Source organism: Monopterus albus, unplaced genomic scaffold, assembly GCF_001952655.1.
Source record: "Monopterus albus unplaced genomic scaffold, M_albus_1.0 scaffold257.1, whole genome shotgun sequence".
In the NCBI taxonomy this organism is placed as follows: Eukaryota; Metazoa; Chordata; class Actinopteri; order Synbranchiformes; family Synbranchidae; genus Monopterus; species Monopterus albus.
Window position 1 is genome coordinate 475752 of NW_018128137.1, and position 21484 is coordinate 497235.

The window sequence follows — 21484 nt, forward strand, 5'->3', positions numbered from 1 at the left end:
GTCTGACCTCTGTGATTGCCAACAAAGGTTTTGCCACCAAGTACTAAAGCACGTTTTGCAAAGGGATCAAATACTTATTTCATTCATGAAAATGCAAATTACTTTATAACTTTTTTTGTAATGGATTTTTTTGTTATTGTTGTGTCTCTCACTGTTCACATAAACCAACCACTGACATCGTAGACTGATCATTTCTTTGTTAGTGGGCAAACTTACAAAATCAGATGGGGTTCAAATAATTTTTTTCCCTGACTGTATCTACAATCCCAAGACTTAGCTAGCACGTTGTGTTTGTAGAGGCTAATAAATGGACGTTAAAGGTAAAGCTAGGTGGTAGGTATTAGTAGGAATGTGTGGCAGATGTTTAACTTAAGGTAAACTGATGGTGGTGGGGTTGTACTTGTACTTGATTCGACTTTGGTGTATATATTTTTAAATACCTGGACATGAAGTCCTTTGCACTTCTTTGCCATTTTGTTTTTTTGTTTGTTTGTTTTTTCTCTTTATTTTCTGAGCCCTTGACTTTAATGACTGGCTGTTTGTCAAGTTTACTGAATGTGTGAACACCAGCGATGGAGGAGGTCTCATCTGCTGACAGTCCAAAGTGGTGGCTGCCAGGACGAAGAGGGTGACGAAGAGTAGGACAAAGAAAGAGCAAAACAAGGGTTAAAAGCAGCCAGATGTTTATTTTGGTAACATTAGTGACCTGGCATGGCCGTGATTTTTCCTCTGTAAATGCTGTATTTCTGTAATGTGAAATAATATGACTTTAATTTGTGAGTAATTTGAGCTTTGTGTAACGTTAGTGCTATGTGTCACATTAGCAGTAACCAGAGCATTCTACTGGACTGACAAATGTACTCAGCAGTCAGCTAACACTAGCTTTGGACAGAAGGCTGCATTTTGTATAGTTTGTCGCAACCAGGCATCTATATTTTATGTCGTCACTAGGAAACTGGACGTGATGGGGGGGTCAAAGAGCAGTTTGGAATGGCTTATTGTGTCAGTTTATTCTGAGTGTCACTAGCCTTTTAGGTTGAAAAGAAATTAGAGCACCTTTAATAATGGTTCTATGTGTTGCAGTATGAGCAGTTTAAGTGAATTTAACATAAAATCAAATGGCACCTGCTAGTTTTGATACCACATCCAACAGCATGCATACCAACGCTCCCAAATCCCCTGAAAACACCCAAATTGTCTTATCCTTCCTACAGAGAGGCAGCCCGTGAATGCCGCAGGAAGAAGAAGGAGTATGTAAAATGTCTGGAGAACAGAGTTGCTGTGCTGGAGAACCAAAACAAGACACTAATTGAAGAACTTAAAGCCCTTAAAGACCTTTACTGCCATAAATCTGAGTAGTTCCAGTCTTGAACACCGAGCCTGGGCCAAGTAGCATTTCAGTTTCTTTCAAATACTTTGACTGTTTGACTTTGCCCGCCTGGCCTTCCAGTTTACACACAGCTGGCTCTTTTTGACGATGTCACCCTAAACTCCATTCTCTTCAATAGGCTTTCAGTATAATAATTTAAAATAATCACATTTATTTGGACAAGTACACAGAGAACGCAGTGTAATCTTGATTGACGATAGGTGGCAAATGCAAAACGAAATGGTAGCTACAACATTGTCGAAAGGATAAAATCAGCTGAGCTGTTGCTCTGTGGACCTGCTTGTCCTATAGTCCTAATTTTGGCAGTTATCCATTTAAGTTGACATAGTTTTGTAGTCATCACAGTCATTAAAGAGATGCTTCACTGGAAGACATTTGAAAAGAGTGCAGTGATGCTAAGGAAGTACTGTCCTTGGTTTATTTTGACCACTTGACCTCTTTTTGTTGTTCTAGCAAACAAAATGGTGAACTTCCAGGCCAACCAGCTCGTTCAGTTGGTTCATAATTACTTAAACCTTAAGTTTTTTTTGTTGCATTAACATTTACCTGTTTATTTAAACAGTTTAAAAGAGATGTTATTGAAACTGAAACATAGTGATTACTACTTTATGTAAACAGTAATGCCCAGCGTGTTCTTTGCAGCATCGTCATGGTTAACTGCAGCTTAACCTACCTTGTAGTCTGATTTACAGCAAACATTGAACCGTGGACCAGAATTATGTTCTGTTTTGCAGTTAATATGAATTTAATTTAAGAATTTAATACTCTGAAGTTGGGCTACATTTTACAGTATGTTCAGGACATACTTCATCCTAATTTACAGTACAGCTAAGACTTGGACATTAATATGGGGCTGTACCCGACTAAGAATATGTCAGTCGGCTGTTCAGTGCAACTATTGATTCTTTAAAAAGCAAATTGTCAGAAAGTCATTAACATTGGTAATCAAATGCAAAAGAGTGACAGGAACATATTTCTGACCATTTAAAGATCAATAAAAAACTGCTGCATATGATGCGAGATTTAAATTGCCACCTATTTAAACTGAAGTTATATAATGTGGGGCCACCATATGGATTTGCTGGAATAACAAGGCAGACAGCACACTTGAATTTCTGTTGAAACGATGCTCTTATATGCCGTTTTTGTCTTCTGAGACATGGTTACAGTCGTAATTTACCAGCAAGTTTGAGCTTCTCTCATCAGTTAACAGCATATGTTGTTACGTTTGATGTGCGCCGATGTGCACTACTTAAGAATATATATTTATGCTTCCTCTAGTTTACAGTTCCTCATTGAAATGTTTTCCTGGTGCATTTTTGTTAGATTCCTAGTCCTGTTTGGATGGATTAACGTCGCAGAAACAGTCAGCCAGCCGCTGTGCGTTAAAGTACAAATCTCACCACATATGTCTTGTCCTAGTGGATTTTGTTGTCTTGTTCTCCTCATTCTGTGCAGCATTTTGCTAGATAGTGTCATCAGACATACTGTATATATACATATATAAATATACATTCATGCAACAGGCAGTGTCACTGTTGGAGTGGGCACTCCCCCCGACCACAGGGGGGGCATTGAGCAAAATGCTGCTTGGCACACAAAAAGGAGAAGATGACAACAAACTACTGGGCTGGACTTCAGTTCTATTTTTGGATCAGGCAAGCTCAGTCAGTTGCAGTTAAAGGCTTTGAATGAGCTGCATATCTCTACTTGATCCACATCCTGATGTGAACCTACTTTTCAACAATATGGCCACATATACACTATGGGGGACTCATGCAACTAATTGGGCACAAACAAGTCATTTTTTTTAAAAGTGGTTTTAAAGATGCTACCAACTGCCTATTACGAAGGAAGTGGAACTGTGTATGTCATCAGTGGACTGCCACAGTCGTGTCTGTTGAAAATGGATGTATTGTCGTTTGACGGATTGTTTTTCTGCCACTCAACATCAGGTAGCTGACAGAACTGCTGTTAAAATATGATAATTGCCAGGCTGGGCACAGTTTTAAAGAAAGATTGTTGTTTTTATGACCTAAATTCTCATTTTTTATAGTTTTGGCCATCTATGCTATTTGTTAGGTAGAGTCAGGCATCGACGTTAGGGGTCATTTTATCTAAATCAAATTATTTGGCAGTGAAAACAAACCTGAATATTAAAACTGAATGGTAGGAACAGAAATCAAAAGAAAACTTTGGAAGATTAGTTAGTGATTCAGCTTTTACTGTCTGTACTTAAGTAGTTTTTCAAGGCAAAATACAATTTTAACGTTCATTCGGGTGTGTTAATGGTTTAGACAACTGGGGGCTTGTTTACCATACAGTATCCCTAGATATCAGCAGTTCACTGGGTGAGTACATTCTTGTTTTGTAACAGATGAGACTGAACTCTAAAAGGACAGAAACAAGATTTAGGTTGTACAAAAATGCACATTTGATCAAATCTAATACCAGAGATCTAGATGTTTTCCATGTTCGACTAATGTTAAATTTGAGGTCAAGCATCATTTTGTTGTGCCACACTAAACTGTCCGTTTGTCATCAAACACTGGCCATGATCAAGGTTATCTATTTTCCATGACATTTCATTTTTCACTGTTTTACAGTATTGTTTGTTTTGCAGTATCTGTTAAATGGTGGTAAGATATGGACAGTGACTACATATGAGAATGCACAGCTGTTATTGGATTATGTAGCAGATTGGATTCTTTGTGAAAAGGAGGTACGGGCTACAGCAACTTGAGTTGAACTTCAATAATCTGTGGAGATGTATGTTGAAAATAATTCACCTGTGGTTTTTGAGAAGATACATGTACTTATTTGTGGGTTTATTTTTTTATATTACTGTACATAGACTCTACAGCATGTGTAGACCTCATATTTCAGTTTATTTGATATGAAAAATGTTCTTATGGCTTGTATGAAACCAGTTTTTCACATTTGTAACATATATCAGTGTATTATAGAAGACGATGTATGTGTGTATTCATGTAACCCACCAGGCCTACCACCGTCATGGCAGCTAAGTGTATGAGAAAAGGCCTTTGCTGGAGAGCTTTTATTTTGGAGTGCTGTACTCTGTTTAGGACCGACAGCGTTTTTTTAGTAGAGAAGAGCAAGTCTTTTGTGAGCACTTGAGGTCCACAATTAGTGTCATAACAGTTCTGTTTAGTCCACAACTGCACAGCAGAGCACCAGGTGACATCTAACTCAGCCACACCCTTGTTTTTACCTGTAGATCTGTCTCGTTCATCTAAGCATTTATCTTCCAGTTCATCACATGAAAGCACAAATTTCCTTTCTATGGATCATTATGTGTTTATTTTATTGTATTTAACTGCATTTATTTTACTACAAAGCTACATTAAAGTTATTATTTCTTACTGACAATCGTTCTAGTGGTAACTTAACCAGTCCCCACTCACATTTCAACTGGAAACTAACCTGAGAGTCTTCTGTAAATACAAACCTCATATTTTTGCTGTGATTTTGTTATGGAAACCCCTAAATCTCTAAAGTTGGAGTTTTATAACTTCCATTTCTGAGCAGCATTAACGTTCATTCTTGATGTGGGCCACAGTAGGTTCACGCAATCAGCTAAACTCCAGGACATTGCATGACAATGAATGGAACTTGATAACAGGTGGTCTTTAGTTTGTTTGGTTGAAAGCTCTGGAAACTAGTAAGTGGACCATGAGTTAGCACAAGTTGATGTGTGTGTCACACATAAGTTTGAAAACTTTAATCATGGGCTGAGAGGAAATTTAGAGGCATTAGCGGTGGCTTGCTACGGTACAGACAATCAGTTTGTTCTTTAAAATACTTTTTTCTTTTGTATTCATTTAAAAAAATCACCCATTCATGGTAGCTCTGTCAGTTTTATTTTTCTAGTTTAAAACATTTTGATATTGTACAGTATACAGTATGTCATTGTATAGAGGATTTAAGGGTTGAAGCAGCTAAAGAAATCACACAGCACCTCATGCTTGAAGTAATTCAGGAGGCTTTGAATGAATCATCTCCTATTGACCAGACAACAGGCAAGGTCAGTTTATTTATTTATTTTTGTACACAAAGGCCATTTATAGTGCTTAACACAAACAGATACAACCATTAGAGTGCATATAGAGATAAAACAGATGGAAGTTAGGTTAAAACACTTACAGGACTCCACAAAGTACCAACATGCAACTGTTGGGTCTGTACGTTTAAGGTAGTTTTGTCAGACTGGATTCTCACAGTTCTCAATATATTTCATAATCAACATGTACTGTAGCTGTGCATGTAATCCCTGTTTCATCTTCCTTTTACTTTTCATAATGTGGTTTAGAGAAATCCATATAGAGATTCAACAAAAGGCAGAAGTAATCTTTTTAAATGTATTTCATGAAAGTCTGACAAACCACACCTTTGGCCTCTCTGCTTGTAAAACTTACTTTACAGGAGAGGAAACACTTTTAATACCAGTGCCATTGCAATACTGAGATGAAACATTTTTAAGTGTGTTCTGAAAAAGAATTTCGCACTGTTGTAATTCACAAATCCATTACTGGTGCTGAAAAAACTTTTGTAATCTCTTTCTGTTGATTTGATATAGTGAGCTCAACTTTGTGATGTGATTACACAATATGCTTCCAATAATACCAACAGTGTTTTCATTTTCTGTGCCTGAATAGTTTATATCTATCAGCCTCATTGTGCATGAAACAGATTGATATGTGTGTAAAAGTGTGTATATATATATATATATATACTGAAAGTGACAACAGGTGCACCGGAGAGGCAAAAGCAAGACAACCCCCAAAAAGGGGAATGGTTTTGCATGTGGTAGCCACAGACAAATGCTCGCTCCTTATCCTTCCTGACTGATTCTTCTCAGGTTTTGTGTTTTGGTTGTGTCCTTGTCACTACTGGTAGCATGAGGCAGTACCTGCAGCCCAATCAGGTTGCACAGACATCCAGTTACAAGGTTTGCTGTGTCTCCCAGCACAGTCTCAAGAGCATGGAGGAAACACCAGGAGAGCTGGGCAGGGCCGTAGAAGGAAACAACCCAGCAGCAGGATCGGTATCTGCTCCTTTGGGTAAGGAGGAACAGAAGGAGCACTGCGAGAGCCCTAAAAAATGGCCTCCAGCAGCTATTGGTGTGCATGTTTCTGACTAAACTGTCTCCATGAAGGTGGCATGAGGGCCTGATGTCCTCTAGTACAACCTGTGCTCACAGCCCAGCACCATGCAGCTCAACTGGCATTTACCAGTGAAACCAGAATTGGCAGGTCCGCCATTGGTGCCCTGTTCTCTTCACAGATGAGAGCAGGTTCCCTCTGTGCACGAGACAGGTGTGGAGACACTGTGGTGAACGTTATGCCTGCCTGTAAAATCATGACCAGTTTGGTATCTACATTAGTAAACGTTTCAACTTGAATAATTCGTTCAAGATCTGATGTGTGACTTAAGTGTTCCCTTCATTTTTTTTAAAGCAGTGTATATAGAATTTCTAGAATATTGACATTTTTCTAACTTTTAATGTGATCAGTTTATATATTGCCACTTTTACAAGTTTTCAATTTAAAATGCCATGTATTGTATAGTATCTTGTAGAGATGGTCACCAAATGTTACATACTGTCTGTTTCAACACGTTCACCTTAAGAAGCTACCAGCCGTTATTTGAAAGTGCTGTTAATCTGACATTGCATCACTCTTTTGGAAATACTTGCTTTGTTGCAATAAAGTTCTCTTGAAAATTGTAATTTATTGTTAATCGTGAATATTTCATTCATGACACATTGAATTAAGGATTACTTTTAGAATTAAGTAAATTAAGTTTCTTGGAGAAGAAGTTTTCCAGTTGCTCTGTATTTTATGGTTGCATGGTATTTACAATTCTACTGGGCAAAATTTTTGCATAAAAACATTAACAAGCGTTAACCTGATAGTTTTGCTGGTATTAAACAACTACGGCTCCCATGATGTTTTTATTGTTCCTAATTTCTATGCAAACTATACATGTCAAACAAATGTATTCTAGTAAAAAGTCCAGTATTATCCCTTTGAAATGGCAGAAAACAAAAACTGAAGTGCCTCAGAAGCACATGAGCTAATGTACTTGCTAATATGCTAACAGCTACTCCAAAATACACTTTGGTTTATATGAACCATTTCCCAGTCTTTGACATTAAGTATCTCCTTTTGTAAATATGTAAACATCTGCAACAGATGAGTAATGTCAGCTACATGTTTTCAAGCATATTTTGAAATATTTCACAAGCAAGGACATTAAAAGTGATTATAATATCCCCTTTCTCAGCACAGCTCACAGTTCATGAATGAGAGGTGCATTGATCGACAGGTATGTGATGCAATAGAGAATTGGCTTCATTTTTCACAGTCAAAAAAGGGTGTGGATCGGTGACGGTACAAAAATAGTAGCGTTGTGTAAATACATTTCATCGGTTTAAGTCGTCTCCAACAGACAGCTCCTTCAGCCAATGAGAATCGCTTATTTTGATTTCACAGCCAATAGGAGTCAAAAGAATTCCTACATGGGCGAGTAACGCCGCTGTGAGATTCTGCAACAGATGACGGCGGCGACTACATAAATCAGGAATATTACGGTGTGTAGGCACAGATGAAGGAGTTCAGGCTAGCTAAGGGAGTCGGTTGTCTAACGGGGAAGCAGGAGACGTTTTAGGCCTTTTGACCTAATTGAGAATTTTTTATCCGAAGTCTTGGAATTTTCTCTTTACCCTTTATTTGTACAGAAGGCCGCAGAAGCCTCGGGCTGAATTTGGCGACAGACTGAACTGAGTGAAAGCACACATCTGTGGAATTATTTGAAAAGTCTCATAAAATGTTGTTGCTAGAATTTGGCGACTGGACGTCGTAACACAATTATTTGACACTGTCAATCGCGTCTTCACGATAGCAAGAAGTGGAATTAATGTGGAGTACAAAGATGCTGAAGAGACATGATAACTAGCCTGCTAGCTAGCGCGCTACGATGCTAATTAGCTGCCCAGCAGCGAAACTCATGCGAGTTGAACGAATGAATTGCCGACCACCAGCATTTAACAAACTGTTCTCTGTTTTTGCCACAACACATCGAATGTTATACAAGACCGCACTGACGAACCCTTTGTGGCGAACTCTTCTTTGACTGTTAAACTGCAGACCCACAAATGGACAGGAATGCGATTCCTGGGAGTTGGACAGCGCCGATTTAGCACACAAGATATTGTCATGCTAATATAGACTATAGTTTTGTGATGTTTGTAAAGCTTGGGGAAGCCAAGTTCAGCTAGCTACAAATATTTGCACTACGTAGACTTTGCTGCAGTAGTGTGGTGCTTCCACTCGGCTTGGAATGGGGAATACGGTGTCCTGCTGCGTCTCTCCCGAGTCGAGCCCCAAACTACCTTCGAGACTACCGGCAGAGCGGCTGGAGGAGTTCCAGACCAGCACCGAAGTGAGCGATGATAACACCGTGCCCTACCTGCAGCATATAAGCGATAGAGAGATCCCTGATGGTAAGTGTCTGTGTTATACCCGGAACATTTGTGTTTGGTAAATTTCATAAACTTGAATTCACTTTCTTGTGTTTGATTCCATGAAGCATCACATCTATATTGTGTCTTTTAGAGACGTTCATCTTAATGCAGTCAGTGACATAGTGAACAAGGAACTGATGTGACCCCCTCACATATCTCACACGGGTCAGTCTGTAGTGTAACCGTGCACAACAGTTTTATATAGCTACTTTCTTGCACAGCTGCAGGGAAAATGCACCAACGCCCTCTTTGGCTATTGCCAAGTTGCCAGACTTGTTTATTGCTGGTGATGATGGCACTCTTGGCATTTTAGATGGCTACTGCGTTATATTGATCGCACTGGCATCATATTACAAAGTTAGACATTATCAATAAAAACAAGCCCCTCATCTTCTTACAGCCACAACCGCTGAGAACACGGCAGTAAAAAAAAGCACTTCATCACTGCTGTCAATTCTTTTTAACATCCTGTTTTATTTTTAATGGCTTAATAGGGAATGGGAGGGAAATGGAGTAAAAATGGAGATGGACTATACCTTAATCAGAACAAACATGATTTTATTAAACAAGCCTGTGTACCTGCCAATTGCATCTTGTCTTGTGCAGCTCACTGACATTAGCATCGCAGTGCCCGATGTGACAGAATCAGAGACTGACTTACAGCCCTCCTGTCCAAAAGTGTTTATTTGCCCATGCTGTGATACAGGCCCCTAATCAGGAAAGCATCTGAGAGATTTCCCAGTGATGTCAGCCTGAGCTCAGTTTCCTGCCATCAGCCCTCATGTCCCCACTCCTCACTGGTTTCCAGATGTACACAGTGTTCATTCCATTCATGTTACTGTGGGTTGGAGTGTGTGAGAGCAGCTGTTGGCAGGATCAGGGTCAGAATTAGTCCAGCTGTCCTACTGACATTCCTCTTGTCTTCTTGCTGTCCTCACATCACAAATTCTGCCATCACTTAATCCTGTCTTATGTAATGTGCAGTCTGCACATTACATTACGTCTGTGTACATCTGGAAACCAGCATGGGCAAATAAACACTTTTGGACAGGAGGGCTGTAAGTCGATCTCTGATTCTGTCCTTCTTGTTTTGGGGGCTATTTGTTATGACATTGGTTTACGCATAAATACAGTCATTCCTCATTACTTCTTCATCTTGAATAATGGCAAATATACTGCATGCTTTTGCCAGGGTGCTCGTCTCAGCAAATGGCTCATTTCCAGTCCCACATAAAGTACTGTTGTCTCTGCATAACGTGTTTACTTTCACTTTTTGTTTTGGCAGAGTTGGCCTTGGAATCTAACCCATCAGACCATGCCCGAGCGAGCACCATCTTCCTTAGCAAGTCCCAGACAGATGGTGAGCAATCCTAACATCACACACAGAGCAGTGATTGGCATTAACCGTCCACCCCAAAATCCTTAGAAGAGTTAACACGCATCTGAAACACGTGATTTGGTGTTAAATATTAAGGCGGATATGCTTTCAGGGGTTGAAGTGTTAATCCAGTATCATGTTTTAATGTTTAAGTTTGTTGTCTAATTGTAATCATCAGTTCTTTTTTAAATTATCAGTCCTGGCAATGTTGTTAAAATGTTTATTACTTCACTGTGGAGTTTGAAGTTGGAAGTGCATGACACACCCACAGACATATCATTGCTAAGTGAATAATGGGTCCTTTATACCCGGATCGTTACAGAAGTCTTAAATTGACTGCACATAAATGATCAGAGCATTTTAGCTCTATTACCACGTTTCATACTGACCTCTTTTCAAGTCGTATATACTGAACACTGATTGCTGTTTCTAGACAGACTCTTTTTGAACAGTTCTCTTCCTTTACAGTACGAGACAAGAGGAAAAGCAACCACATAAATCATATCAGCCATGTAAGTGTCAAAATCCAAATGTTGATCATAAATCTGTTTGTTCAATTGCTTACATGTGCTGTATTGTCTTTACCGACCAGAAGGTGAGTTTACACCATAGATTGGCCAATGCAGATTTTTCAAGACAGTTCTGTAAATTAATTGATGCTTCTGGTAGCAGATATATGGAAGAGTATTGGTGCCACCGCATAAAATGTTTTTGAATAATCACTTTTCTTTCCCCAAAGAATTCTGACTTTAATCTTAGAAGTATGGGTACCTGTAAGGATCCAAGTTCAGTGAGTGAGAGCGTCAGAATTCTGAATTTAAAGTCAGAATTTAAAAAAAATGTTATGCAGTGGCCCCAATACTCTTCTGTACAGTAACGTCTGTGTTTGTTAGAATTGTTTTTATGTTTAGTCGTTTTTGTACCAATTCCAACCTTACAAGTATTCAGGTGTTAATCTGTTATTGTATTCTTATCAGTCTGGAACAACAGTAGAGCTCTGTATTAAAGCAGAATAGTGGAGGGAAGCACAGAAATAACTTAACCTAACTTTGTGGCTGCAGACATCCTGTGAAAGCAAAGGTAGTTTTTTATTCTTTCCTTTTTATACTCCGATGAAAAGCAGATGACATTTTTAATTCAGTACAGAAACTACAGCAAACCCAAAGATTTCAAACTTTTTGGAGGTGCCCTTTTCTGAATAAAGTGGGGACATGGGCAGCTGTTCAGACATCTGGAACCAGACTAAAGACGTAGTGAATCCCACTTCCCTTATTTTATCATTCCTCGTTTAACCCGGATATCGTTCTCATCTGCCATGATGGATGTCCCAAAGCTCTTACTTCTGCACTGAGGAGCAAGGAGGCTGCCTGATAACTGAGGATACACGAGTGCATCTTTCGTGGATACCCCTTAATCCGCTTCACATGAAAGACTGGAAGTCTCATGTCAGTTAACGCGTGTCTTCTTGGGTCCTGCCCTTGTATTTTTTCCTTGTATATTACATGGGTGGGACTTAGAAACAAGGAAAAGACGAGTGAGGGAAATGTGGATGCAATTAGGGGAACTGGGATTCAGCTATAGACCCATCAATGCAAATCCTTGTTCCAAGTTGTTGATTGTACCATTTCAATATCTCAAGGTGTCTCCTGGTCCGATGTCAAAGAAGTACAGCTCCTGTTCCACAATTTTCATAGATGACAGCACTGTCAGCCAGCCAAACCTCAAAAGCACAATCAAATGGTGAGAGGATTACACACATACACCCCCTTGTGGTCTTCACTTACAGGGTCCATACATAAACTTGCATTCATTTCTAGGAGGCTTCCCCCAACCTAGACTAAAGCCAACACTTGATCTAATCGTACACCCTGGCATTTTTGTAAAATTCGATGAATTAGTCATGGGGCCCAACCTCTGCTCTGCAAAACGGCGTGCGCCCGGTGTGCCGTCCACATAAGCATGTATTAAATAAACAAGGCTACACACAATGCTGTATTGTCGCATTTGACATGAGAAAATGCTTTTGCATCCTAAAGTAATGCTTCATGGATGTGTACGGAAAACAGATATTCTTAAACCTAAGTTAGGACGTTATTTCAGTGAATCTAATGAATCACAATCCATCAGGATGATCTCGCTATTTAAATGAACTGTCATTAAAGTTCAAATGTCTTGTTATACCTTAAGCTCTCACACACACACACAGTATATTATTCTCCTGTTAATTCTCTCTCACACACAGTATATTATTCTCCTGTTAAAACAGAAAAACTAAACCTAATTTTTATCTTCCCTCCATCTCTGTCTCCAGTGTCACATTAGCAATATACTACCACATCAAAAACAGGTATGTTTCCATTTTTATGTTAACATCTTCAATTTGGTCTTTATTTTTGGGACTTTATGTTGCTGAAACTGGTATGCATGTGAAGTAATAACAGATGTTTGTTCTTTAGGGACTCAGACAGGTCACTGGACATCTTTGATGAGAAGTTGCACCCCTTATCAGTGAGTATGTAGTTAGGATGTCAGTCAGACTGACGGGCAATCTCATTACCTGGCTCATATAATTCCCTCAAGCCAGTACTTTAGTCCTCTAGAGGGGCCCACCTTCGATACTGCTCATATTAGAGATCCAGTAATCAGTTGTGAAGCTCATGGCTTTAACATCATCTAACTGTGATGCAGTCTCTGAAAAGTATTTTGTGGATGGCAGGTTATACTTGGGCTCTAGTCATTTTCCACTACAGATAGTGGCTGGTCATCAAGTACATGAAGCTGTGAATGATGTCAATATCAGACCTGATACCAGTGGAAGACTGGATTGGGCCCATCTCTGTATACCATAGCCTACCCCTTGATTACACACAATCAGGATTAATGTATAATGCAAACGTTCTTTGCTGTGGACTGTTTCTTTTTGTCCTTCAGTTTTGTACTGATGTGGTTGCACATCTGTGTGAAACGTAAAGGTGTTCCAAATTAAAACTTATCTAAAGAAGTGACAGTTTCACCACTTCTCCATCGAGGCTTTTGGTGCTGCATTTGGCATTGATGGCTAAGATGAAAACACAAAGATGAACAGTAGTGGCTGGTAATGCTTCATTAATACCAAATATGATTCATTAGGAAAAAGGAGAACGTAAAGGTACGAGCACAGTCTCATTGCACAAGTTGTACTGCCAGAACTCATCGCTTAGATTTTGGAGGGCCACTACAAACTGAAGATGAGTGCAAATATCAGTGTTGGTGACATCACAAAGGTCTTTTTAAAAGGTAAAACACAGATGAAACAGGCCTTACCAGTAATGGTCTGCTTGCATCATACTTGAAGAATGTTTGGTTACCTGTTGCTGTCATTGTTTCATTTTACAATATGATCTTGGCAAATGTAAAGCCTCAGTGATGGAGAATGGACAAATTGTACAGTTGATCATGGTCCATTTATGAGTTTGATCCATTAGAGAGTTTTTGTAGAATGGAATTACCTATTTTTAAATCTGCTTTATATACAGGACATCGCAGCTATTGTGTCAGACCTACTTTTGTCCGGCTGCATCCTGTTGTTTCTGATCAGTTTCCTCCAAATATTTTGGATGGTTTAAGCAGTACAGTCAGGGGACACATGTACTCATTGGTGATAAAATCAGCCACATGTTGCAGTTCCTTCCACCTATGTCTGTTCATCCCAAACAGAGAGAGCCTGTGCCAGATGATTACTCCCGAATAGACCCAGAGCACAAACTGATCTACCGCTTTGTCCGAACACTCTTCAGCGCTGCACAGCTCACTGCAGAATGTGCCATCGTCACACTGGTAAGTGGTTGTTTTGTTTTTTTTGTGTGTGTAAGAATGAAAGAGTCTGTTAATATTCTTGTCTGTAATGGTTTTGATATTAATGGCATTGTCCTGAAATGTCACAACATTACTGTAATTTGTTAAATTGCACAGTAGTTGTGTAGGACATTGTTCATGTAATTCTGTAATGTTATAACTGGCCACCAGAGGGCAGTCAGGTCATACCCCAAATGACACGAACACAAGATGAGTGTGTCTGTATGATGGTCAGAGTAGGGCTGGGCAGTACCATCTAAAATATTATCACTTCTTTTTTCATATATATAGTTATTGATGTACACATTTAATGTATTAATGAGGAAGGAAGTGCATTCAACATGTTTTAATCAATGTAATATTGTCAAAAACACTTTATGCAAATATGCTATTAAACCTCACACAAAAGCACAAAAGCTCTTTTTCTTTAGTCAGTGTCTGTCCTTTTTACCAGCTGAGGTTCAGGTGCCAAAATGCATTACAAAATGAAGCCAATTACCAAAATGTTGTAGTTTTTGCAGTTGTAGCATTTGGTTTGATTTGTTTTGTATTTAAAGATTAAGACAAAGAAATATATAACTGGCATAATTCTCTGATGTGTTCCCCATTACAAGAAAAGCACAGTTCTACTAGGTATAACTGAGTGCATTATGTAAGCACTAAGCAGGAGAACATAAAGCATGAACTTTGCTCCAACCCAGCATTAACCCAACTGTTGTTCCTGGTAGTTGATAGGGAACTAATCAGGGAATTATTGAGCACTCAGCTGTTTAAACGTGGTCAGTTCCAACATAAAATGTTGACCTTAAAACCTTCTTGCTCAAGGTGTACTTGGAGCGCCTGCTGACCTACGCTGAGCTGGATATCTGCCCTGCCAACTGGAAGCGCATTGTTCTGGGAGCCATTTTGCTGGCCTCCAAAGTCTGGGATGATCAGGCTGTGTGGAATGTCGACTACTGCCAGATCCTTAAAGACATCACCGTGGAGGACATGTGAGTTTAATGCAAGCACACAGCTGAATAAGTTGCAGATGGAGACGAGCGCTGGTTTCAGTCACTTGATAAGGATCCATTTCTGTAGGAGGAGGCATCAATAGAAAGTTTGTCACTACAGATGCCACGTTTGGTGGTCAAATTGCATCTCGGACCTTTTTTTTTTTTTTGCTGATGACTTATGCTGTCGGTGGGATTTCCTCCTTTGGATTCGTAGCTGCCGTCAAACTGAAGCAGTATCTTCCTAAGTGTCTTGGGCTCTGTTAAGGGTATGGGATCACAGATAAAAGAACCCTAAATTAGTTCTTCTTATGCAGGGTGTCTGGCTAACCCTTAGAGGAAGTCCAAGCTAAAACGGTACTCCCTCATGTTGAAGGGGAATCATCTGAGGTTGTTTGGTGTCTCATGAGTAGGTCTGCAGGAATGGACATACAGTATTCTAGATGTGTCTACGTGGAGGGAAACTCCCAAGAAGTGCTGATTATGTAGTAGGATTGTAGTTATTTAATGGCAGTCGGGTAAGCTTCTTAATGCTGCAAAATAAAAATCGGTCTTGAATAGCTGTTTCCTGAGTTGTGGCTGGAATTTCAAATTCATCTCTAAATTATGTTGCTGTCAGTATTCGGTGTTCGGGGAGACTGTGCTTCAGCGGGTAGAGCGGTCGTCGCCCAACCAGAAGGTTCGAATCACGGTGCCTGCAGTCCACATGTTGTCTTGCCCAAGGACATGACACTGAACTCCCAAATTGCCCCCGATGGTTAGAGCCATTGGTGTGAGTTGGCACCGCAGATGGCTGCCTCGGTTCTGTACTGGAAACAAATTCCTTGTGTGTGTAACATGCTTGGCCAAATAAAGGTGGTTATTATTATTAGTCATCTTCGTCTTCGCTCCAGATGCATCAGATAAATGGAGCTCACATATCTGAAGTATCACTTATCATTCGGTAAGAGAATGAGAACAACAAAGATGCACTTTGCAGACAGAAGAGAAGTGCTGGGGTAGAGGGAATCTGTAGCATCCCTGCTGTTGCTTGGGCTATAAGCCAGTGAAGAGGCCAGGGGCTGCACTTGGAGCATCCAGGCCTTATTTCCTGCAATTGTGTGTGTGTGTGTGTGTGTGTGTGTGTGTGTGTGTGTGTGTGTGTATAAAAGAGGCTGAAAGTGCTTCTTTGTTTTTTGTGATTTGGAAAGTGTGTGCACTGCCTGCATGTGTGTCCTCTGTACGTGAGCCCCCATTCCTTTCTGATTCTCTTTCCTCTTATGTCTGACCTACACTCTCTCGGCTCTGTTTTCATTGCTGCCATTGAAGTGTCTTTGTGCGCCTGGTTGGATCAGGGTGGAGGGACAGGAAGACGAGTAGAGAGAGAAACAGATAGAAATGAAGGGGAGGGTCTCAAGTGCTCTCTCTGCTTCTACATAATGGCCCCGGCTCTCGCCCACTCCATTAGTTGCCCTGGGAGACCAGACATCACACACACACACACACACACTCATGCTCACTCTCACCACCTTTGCTGACCAACAAAGCATCCTGGATGCTGTCTCCTTGGCGACATGGTTAGGATGATGGAGGTTGTATTCTGGAAAAAGAAGAGCTGTGATACTCCAACTGTGTGTGTGTGTGTGTGTGAGAGAGAGAGATCTCTGTGGAAGGGATTCGATTCTCCACAAGCACTTTCGATGTTGAATTTGTAGTCGGTAGACATAACTGATGCATGTTTGTAATGAGATTTGCCTTCTTTCCTTCCGCTGACTTTTACAGTGAGTTTCTTTAGTAAAATCACATTTTCTTCTTTTCTCATAGCTGTGACATCTGAACACAAGCTCAGTCAGTGTCTTCTTTGGATTCATATTAATTTTATTAAGGCTCTTCTGAATCTTGATTTGATTTGTTAGTTTAACCATTTTTGTATATTTTGTTATTTTGACTATCTAGAATGGCATTTCTGGGGAAGAAAAAAGTAAAATCATGGCTGTTTGATGTCTACATATCTTTGCCTATAAATCTCGCTACCATATCCAGAGTCCTAAGGGTGGTTGTGGTGAAAAGCAGGCAGTCAGACGAGATTGTACGGTTGATGTTGCCTCACACTGCTAGTAGGTGAATTTGAACAGGCCATAATGGTCTAAATGTTTAATTAGTCTCACATTCAAATGAAGATTTCATAAAAAGTGACAGCCCTACTATTCGCCCCTTGTGTTGCTTGTCTCTTTACTGTACGTCTAGGACTGTGACTGTTCAGTTGTTTTGTTACACTGTGGAAGAGAGCTATCAACTACTGTTCTAGAGGAGAGGTGAGGTGGTTTGGAGGTGCTTTCAGTCTGGAATAACCTTCAGGCCTCTTTCCACCCTCCAGGAATGAGATGGAGCGCCACTTCCTGGAACTCCTTCAGTTTAACATCAACGTGCCAGCCAGCGTCTATGCCAAGTACTACTTTGATCTGCGGCAGCTGGCTGATGACAACAACCTCAGCTTTCCTTTGGAGCCTCTCAACAACCAGCGTGCCCAGAAACTAGAGGTGAGCCGCCACCTTCAGACCATGACATCTCTGGTCTTCCAGTTGTTGTTTTTATTATGATGCACCTGAAATATTTACCTCTCTGCTCTATAGCAAGCCCCCTGTTGTACTGCCTCTGCCGTCAGATTAGAAGCTGTGTTGGTTAAGATGGCTTCCACCTCATGTTCCCAAGTGGTACCAACTGTTTACATGCTGTTTGAGAAGGGTTCCTGACCTCCTGTTCATACAGCTCTGATTACATGATGATGTGTTTACTTTGTCCTCGAGCGCTTTTCAGTTATTGTGTTTGTCCATCCAGGCCATTTCAAGACTCTGTGAGGACAAGTACAAGGAACTGAGCCGATCAGCGATGCGGCGATCCTTCAGCGCCGACAACCTGATAGGTGTACGACGCTCCAACGCTGTGCTCTCATAGGCCAGACTGCTACCATCTGCCCTCTGATTACCAAAGCCCAGCGAACCCACAGCCCGCCCTGGACAAGTGTGGCCACCCCACAGGGTCAGCAGGCAGGATTCAACCTTGAAGTGTGACTGTATCACCTGCCCAGCGGTAATTTGTATTACAGCTGTAGAGCCGCGTGGTTGTCAAATTAAACTTGAAACTGAGGTGTTTACTTAAAACTTTATCATGCCACTATTGTTTTTACAAATCCTTAATTTATTTCTGAGTTGTCCCTCATTTGTAAGAGGACGTGTTAAATAGGAAAGAGGTGAAATATTTGAGGCTGGTTGGATTCTGTTTGTTGTTATTGCCATCAAATCCTATGAAAAGACCAAAACCAACAACGTGTTAGCCCAGCTGTGTACTTTCTAACTTCCCTAGCTGTCTGTGCTTATTATGGGTCAAACATAGAAATTCATGTTTTAAAAACATTTAATTTCCTTAAAATGGCCACTGTAGTTTTTATCAGACTTGACTCAAACAGGAGGAAATAGTGCATTTGTTGTTGGCAGTATTTTGACATAGTGCATTTGTTGTTGGCAGTATTTTTATCAGTATATTAATACGTTTATTGTTCTAGTGAGTATTTCTGGTAGCAGAACAGTGTAAGTAGGGCTGATGCAAATTAAATTGCATTGTGTTGATGCTAATGTGTCACCTGCTGCATTGAGTTGTCACTGATGTGTTTAACAGTTTTTGGATGATAGTGGACCACAGGCTGCACACACAGTGCATGGTAGATGCACCTATACCAGTATCGGACCAATACCACCCTCTAGTACTCGTGTCCGATACGAAGCACCGATGCCACTTGATTGCAACATTACGTTCCTTCATGCTGTTCGAGCAGATCGGTAGTGAGGGAGAAGAAATCTCAGAAGTTCTGGGATATTTTAAGACAAGTGAGAACAAAGAAAGTAAAGCTGACTGCGCTCTGTGCCAGTCAAGGGACACTGAGGGACACACCCAGCAGACTAGAGATGAGGTTGTGTACTCCAGACGACAACAGTTTGCCAGTGATGGAGCGTGTTCAAACAGTTTGACAAACGTCTGTCAAAAAGGCAGAACACAGGTCTTGACTCTCCCTGCAGTCAAGTCGCCTGGTTGCTGTTCTAAACCCATATGATGCTCACTATGCCAAGTCTAGTGAGCTGTTGTAACAGAGAAGTAAACAGACAATTAGAGAAAATGAGTTGAGTTCTTGTGGAGTTGCACTGAGCAGCTCCTCTACTGCAGTTTTTCTAAAGCAGAGGAGAGGATGATGCCACAGATGGCAGCCAGTTTAACCTTAGAGCATGTACCCTTCCTACTTAGTATTTTAAACAGCTGACTGTGACATCCTCCTAAACACCGGCGGTGGTGGCGGTCAAATAAATTTGATCCTAAAAGTGGTTGAGAACCACTGTATTACTATGTGTTGTGTAGTACTGGAATTCAGTCAGACATGTAACTGGAGAGGTGGCAGTGCCGTGGCAGTTTACACACAATCTGCACAGCCTCCTGTTGTATAATTATGTAATCATAATTAGAATGGAAATCTCATGAAAATAAAACTGTCTCTAAAGTCACTGCACTTTTATGGTCATTGTAATTTTTATAGTAGAAACACTGCATAATTATTAAGTACTTGCATTGGTACTCTAACAGCAAATCCTCAATGTAAGTACTCAGGCTGTCTTTAAAAGCAGTCTTGGTGTGTCCCTGCTTGTTAGTTGGATCAATTTATTGGATTTGATGACAATAAAATAGACCTTCAGCCCTCTCTTTTTAATAGGCACCATGTATACGACATTTTCTTTCTTGTAAATTAGAATCAATACCAAAATGTACCTTGATTAGTGTAACTCAAACTTCTATACTGTTTGTTCGAGTGGTGTTACCCATCTGGACTGAGCATGCCTCACATGACAACATGTTAAACTGTGCATGTTCTACAGGAGTTGGCTGAAGTAAGTAACCTTCAGTCAGCTGGTGTCGGGAGTGCCAGGCTGGGATCACTTTCACGTCTGTACAGGTTCTCTAATGGGACTGATTTTTACAGACTCGGGATCAGTACTGCTACATAGTTGCTCATTAAGGTCAGTTAGGCTGATGTGATGACATTATATAGGTCCATACTGTTCACCCTCGAATCCTGAATCCTGACCCTCCCTCAAAGAGCTCATCATCTAATTACCAAGTCTGTGCTTGACCCCAGCCTCAACCGGAGCTTTGGAAAAAAAAAAAAAAAACAACAACTACATAGATATGGAGGGAAAACAAAAAGACTGATGGATACTGTCCTCCTTTGTGCTTACTATGTAGGCTACTAGCTGTGAAACCTTTGTTTTAATTGAAAAACATTTGCAGATGGAGTATTTTAAATAAACACTAATCATGTAATAATTCCAAATTGTGCCATGTGTATGATCTGTGACCTCCAAGGTTGTTTTTTTTTTTGTTTTTTTAACCAGTTTACAACGTCCCCCAGTTTTCAAATTTAACATGAACATTTTAGGGAAAACGGCTGAAACACTATTTCAACCTGATGAACCCATTATCGTTGGAGTGGCAATTTTACAGGCTTTCCTCTTTTAGCTGAATTGATTGAGACTGGATGCGACAGTTTGGGAGAGACAGTTTGCCGGATGAGCTGTAAGTATCTATGTCAAACTATTTTGGTTCTTACACTTGCAGGTAACTTTTTTTGTGTCTCAGATATACGGTATGGTGCTGTGCTGTTGAAGTGAGCACAAGTGACTACAAAATCTTCTTAATTTTCTATGTGTGTATATGTATATACAGTCAGGGAAAAAATTATTTGAACCCCAGCTGATTTGGTAAGTTTGTCCACTAACAAAGAAATGATCAGTCTACAATGTCAATGGTAGGTTTATTTGAACAGTGAGAGACACAACAATAACAAAAAATGCATTACAAAAAAGTTATACAGTAATTAGCATTTTCATGAATGAAATAAGTATTTGATCCCCTATCAGTCAGCAAGATCTCTGGCTCCCAGGTGTATTTTATACAGGTAACGAGCTGACATTGGGAGCCCTCTCAGCTCGTTACCTGTATAAAAGAGACCTGTCCACAGAAGCAATCAATCAATCAATCCAGATTCCAAACTCTTCACCATGGCCAAGACCAAAGAGCTTTCCAAGGATGTCAGGGACAAGATTGTGGACCTACACAAGGCTGGAATGGGCTACAAGACCATCGCCAAGCAGCTGGGTGAGAAGCTGACAACAGTTGGCGCGATTATTCGCAAATGGAAGAAACATAAATTAACTGCCAATCTCCCTCAGTCTGGAGCTCCTTGCAAGATCTCACCTCGTGGAGTTTCAATGATAATGAGAACGGTGAGGAAATCAGCCCAGAACTACTCGGGAGGAACTTGT

At 40.4% G+C, this 21484-nt stretch overlaps 2 protein-coding genes across 4 annotated transcripts in view; both read left to right on the forward strand.

Moving 5' to 3' along the window:
- Positions 1–6118, forward strand: part of creb1b (cAMP responsive element binding protein 1b) — a 17602-nt gene extending 11484 nt beyond the window's left edge. The window contains exon 8 of the mRNA XM_020621303.1: positions 1215–6118. Within this exon, the coding sequence (XP_020476959.1) occupies positions 1215–1359 (145 nt within the window). The 3' untranslated portion in view covers positions 1360–6118. The remainder of the gene's footprint in view (positions 1–1214) is intronic.
- A 1783-nt stretch (positions 6119–7901) lies between these two features.
- Positions 7902–18589, forward strand: ccnyl1 (cyclin Y-like 1). 3 transcript variants are annotated; one of them, XM_020621307.1, is made up of 12 exons: positions 7902–8003; positions 8714–8915; positions 10222–10296; positions 10783–10826; positions 11954–12054; positions 12626–12661; positions 12771–12822; positions 14011–14130; positions 14974–15140; positions 17497–17659; positions 17753–17833; positions 17958–18589. In XM_020621307.1, the coding sequence occupies exons 2-12, from the start codon at positions 8753–8755 to the stop codon at positions 18072–18074; spliced, it is 1119 nt and encodes a 372-aa protein (XP_020476963.1). In that variant the 5' UTR covers positions 7902–8003; positions 8714–8752; the 3' UTR covers positions 18075–18589. The 3 variants fall into 3 exon arrangements, with proteins under 3 accessions (XP_020476963.1, XP_020476961.1, XP_020476964.1); XM_020621305.1 differs by having other exon boundaries at positions 7904–8915; XM_020621308.1 differs by lacking the exon at positions 17753–17833 and having other exon boundaries at positions 7920–8915.
- The last annotated feature ends 2895 nt before the right edge of the window (positions 18590–21484 follow it).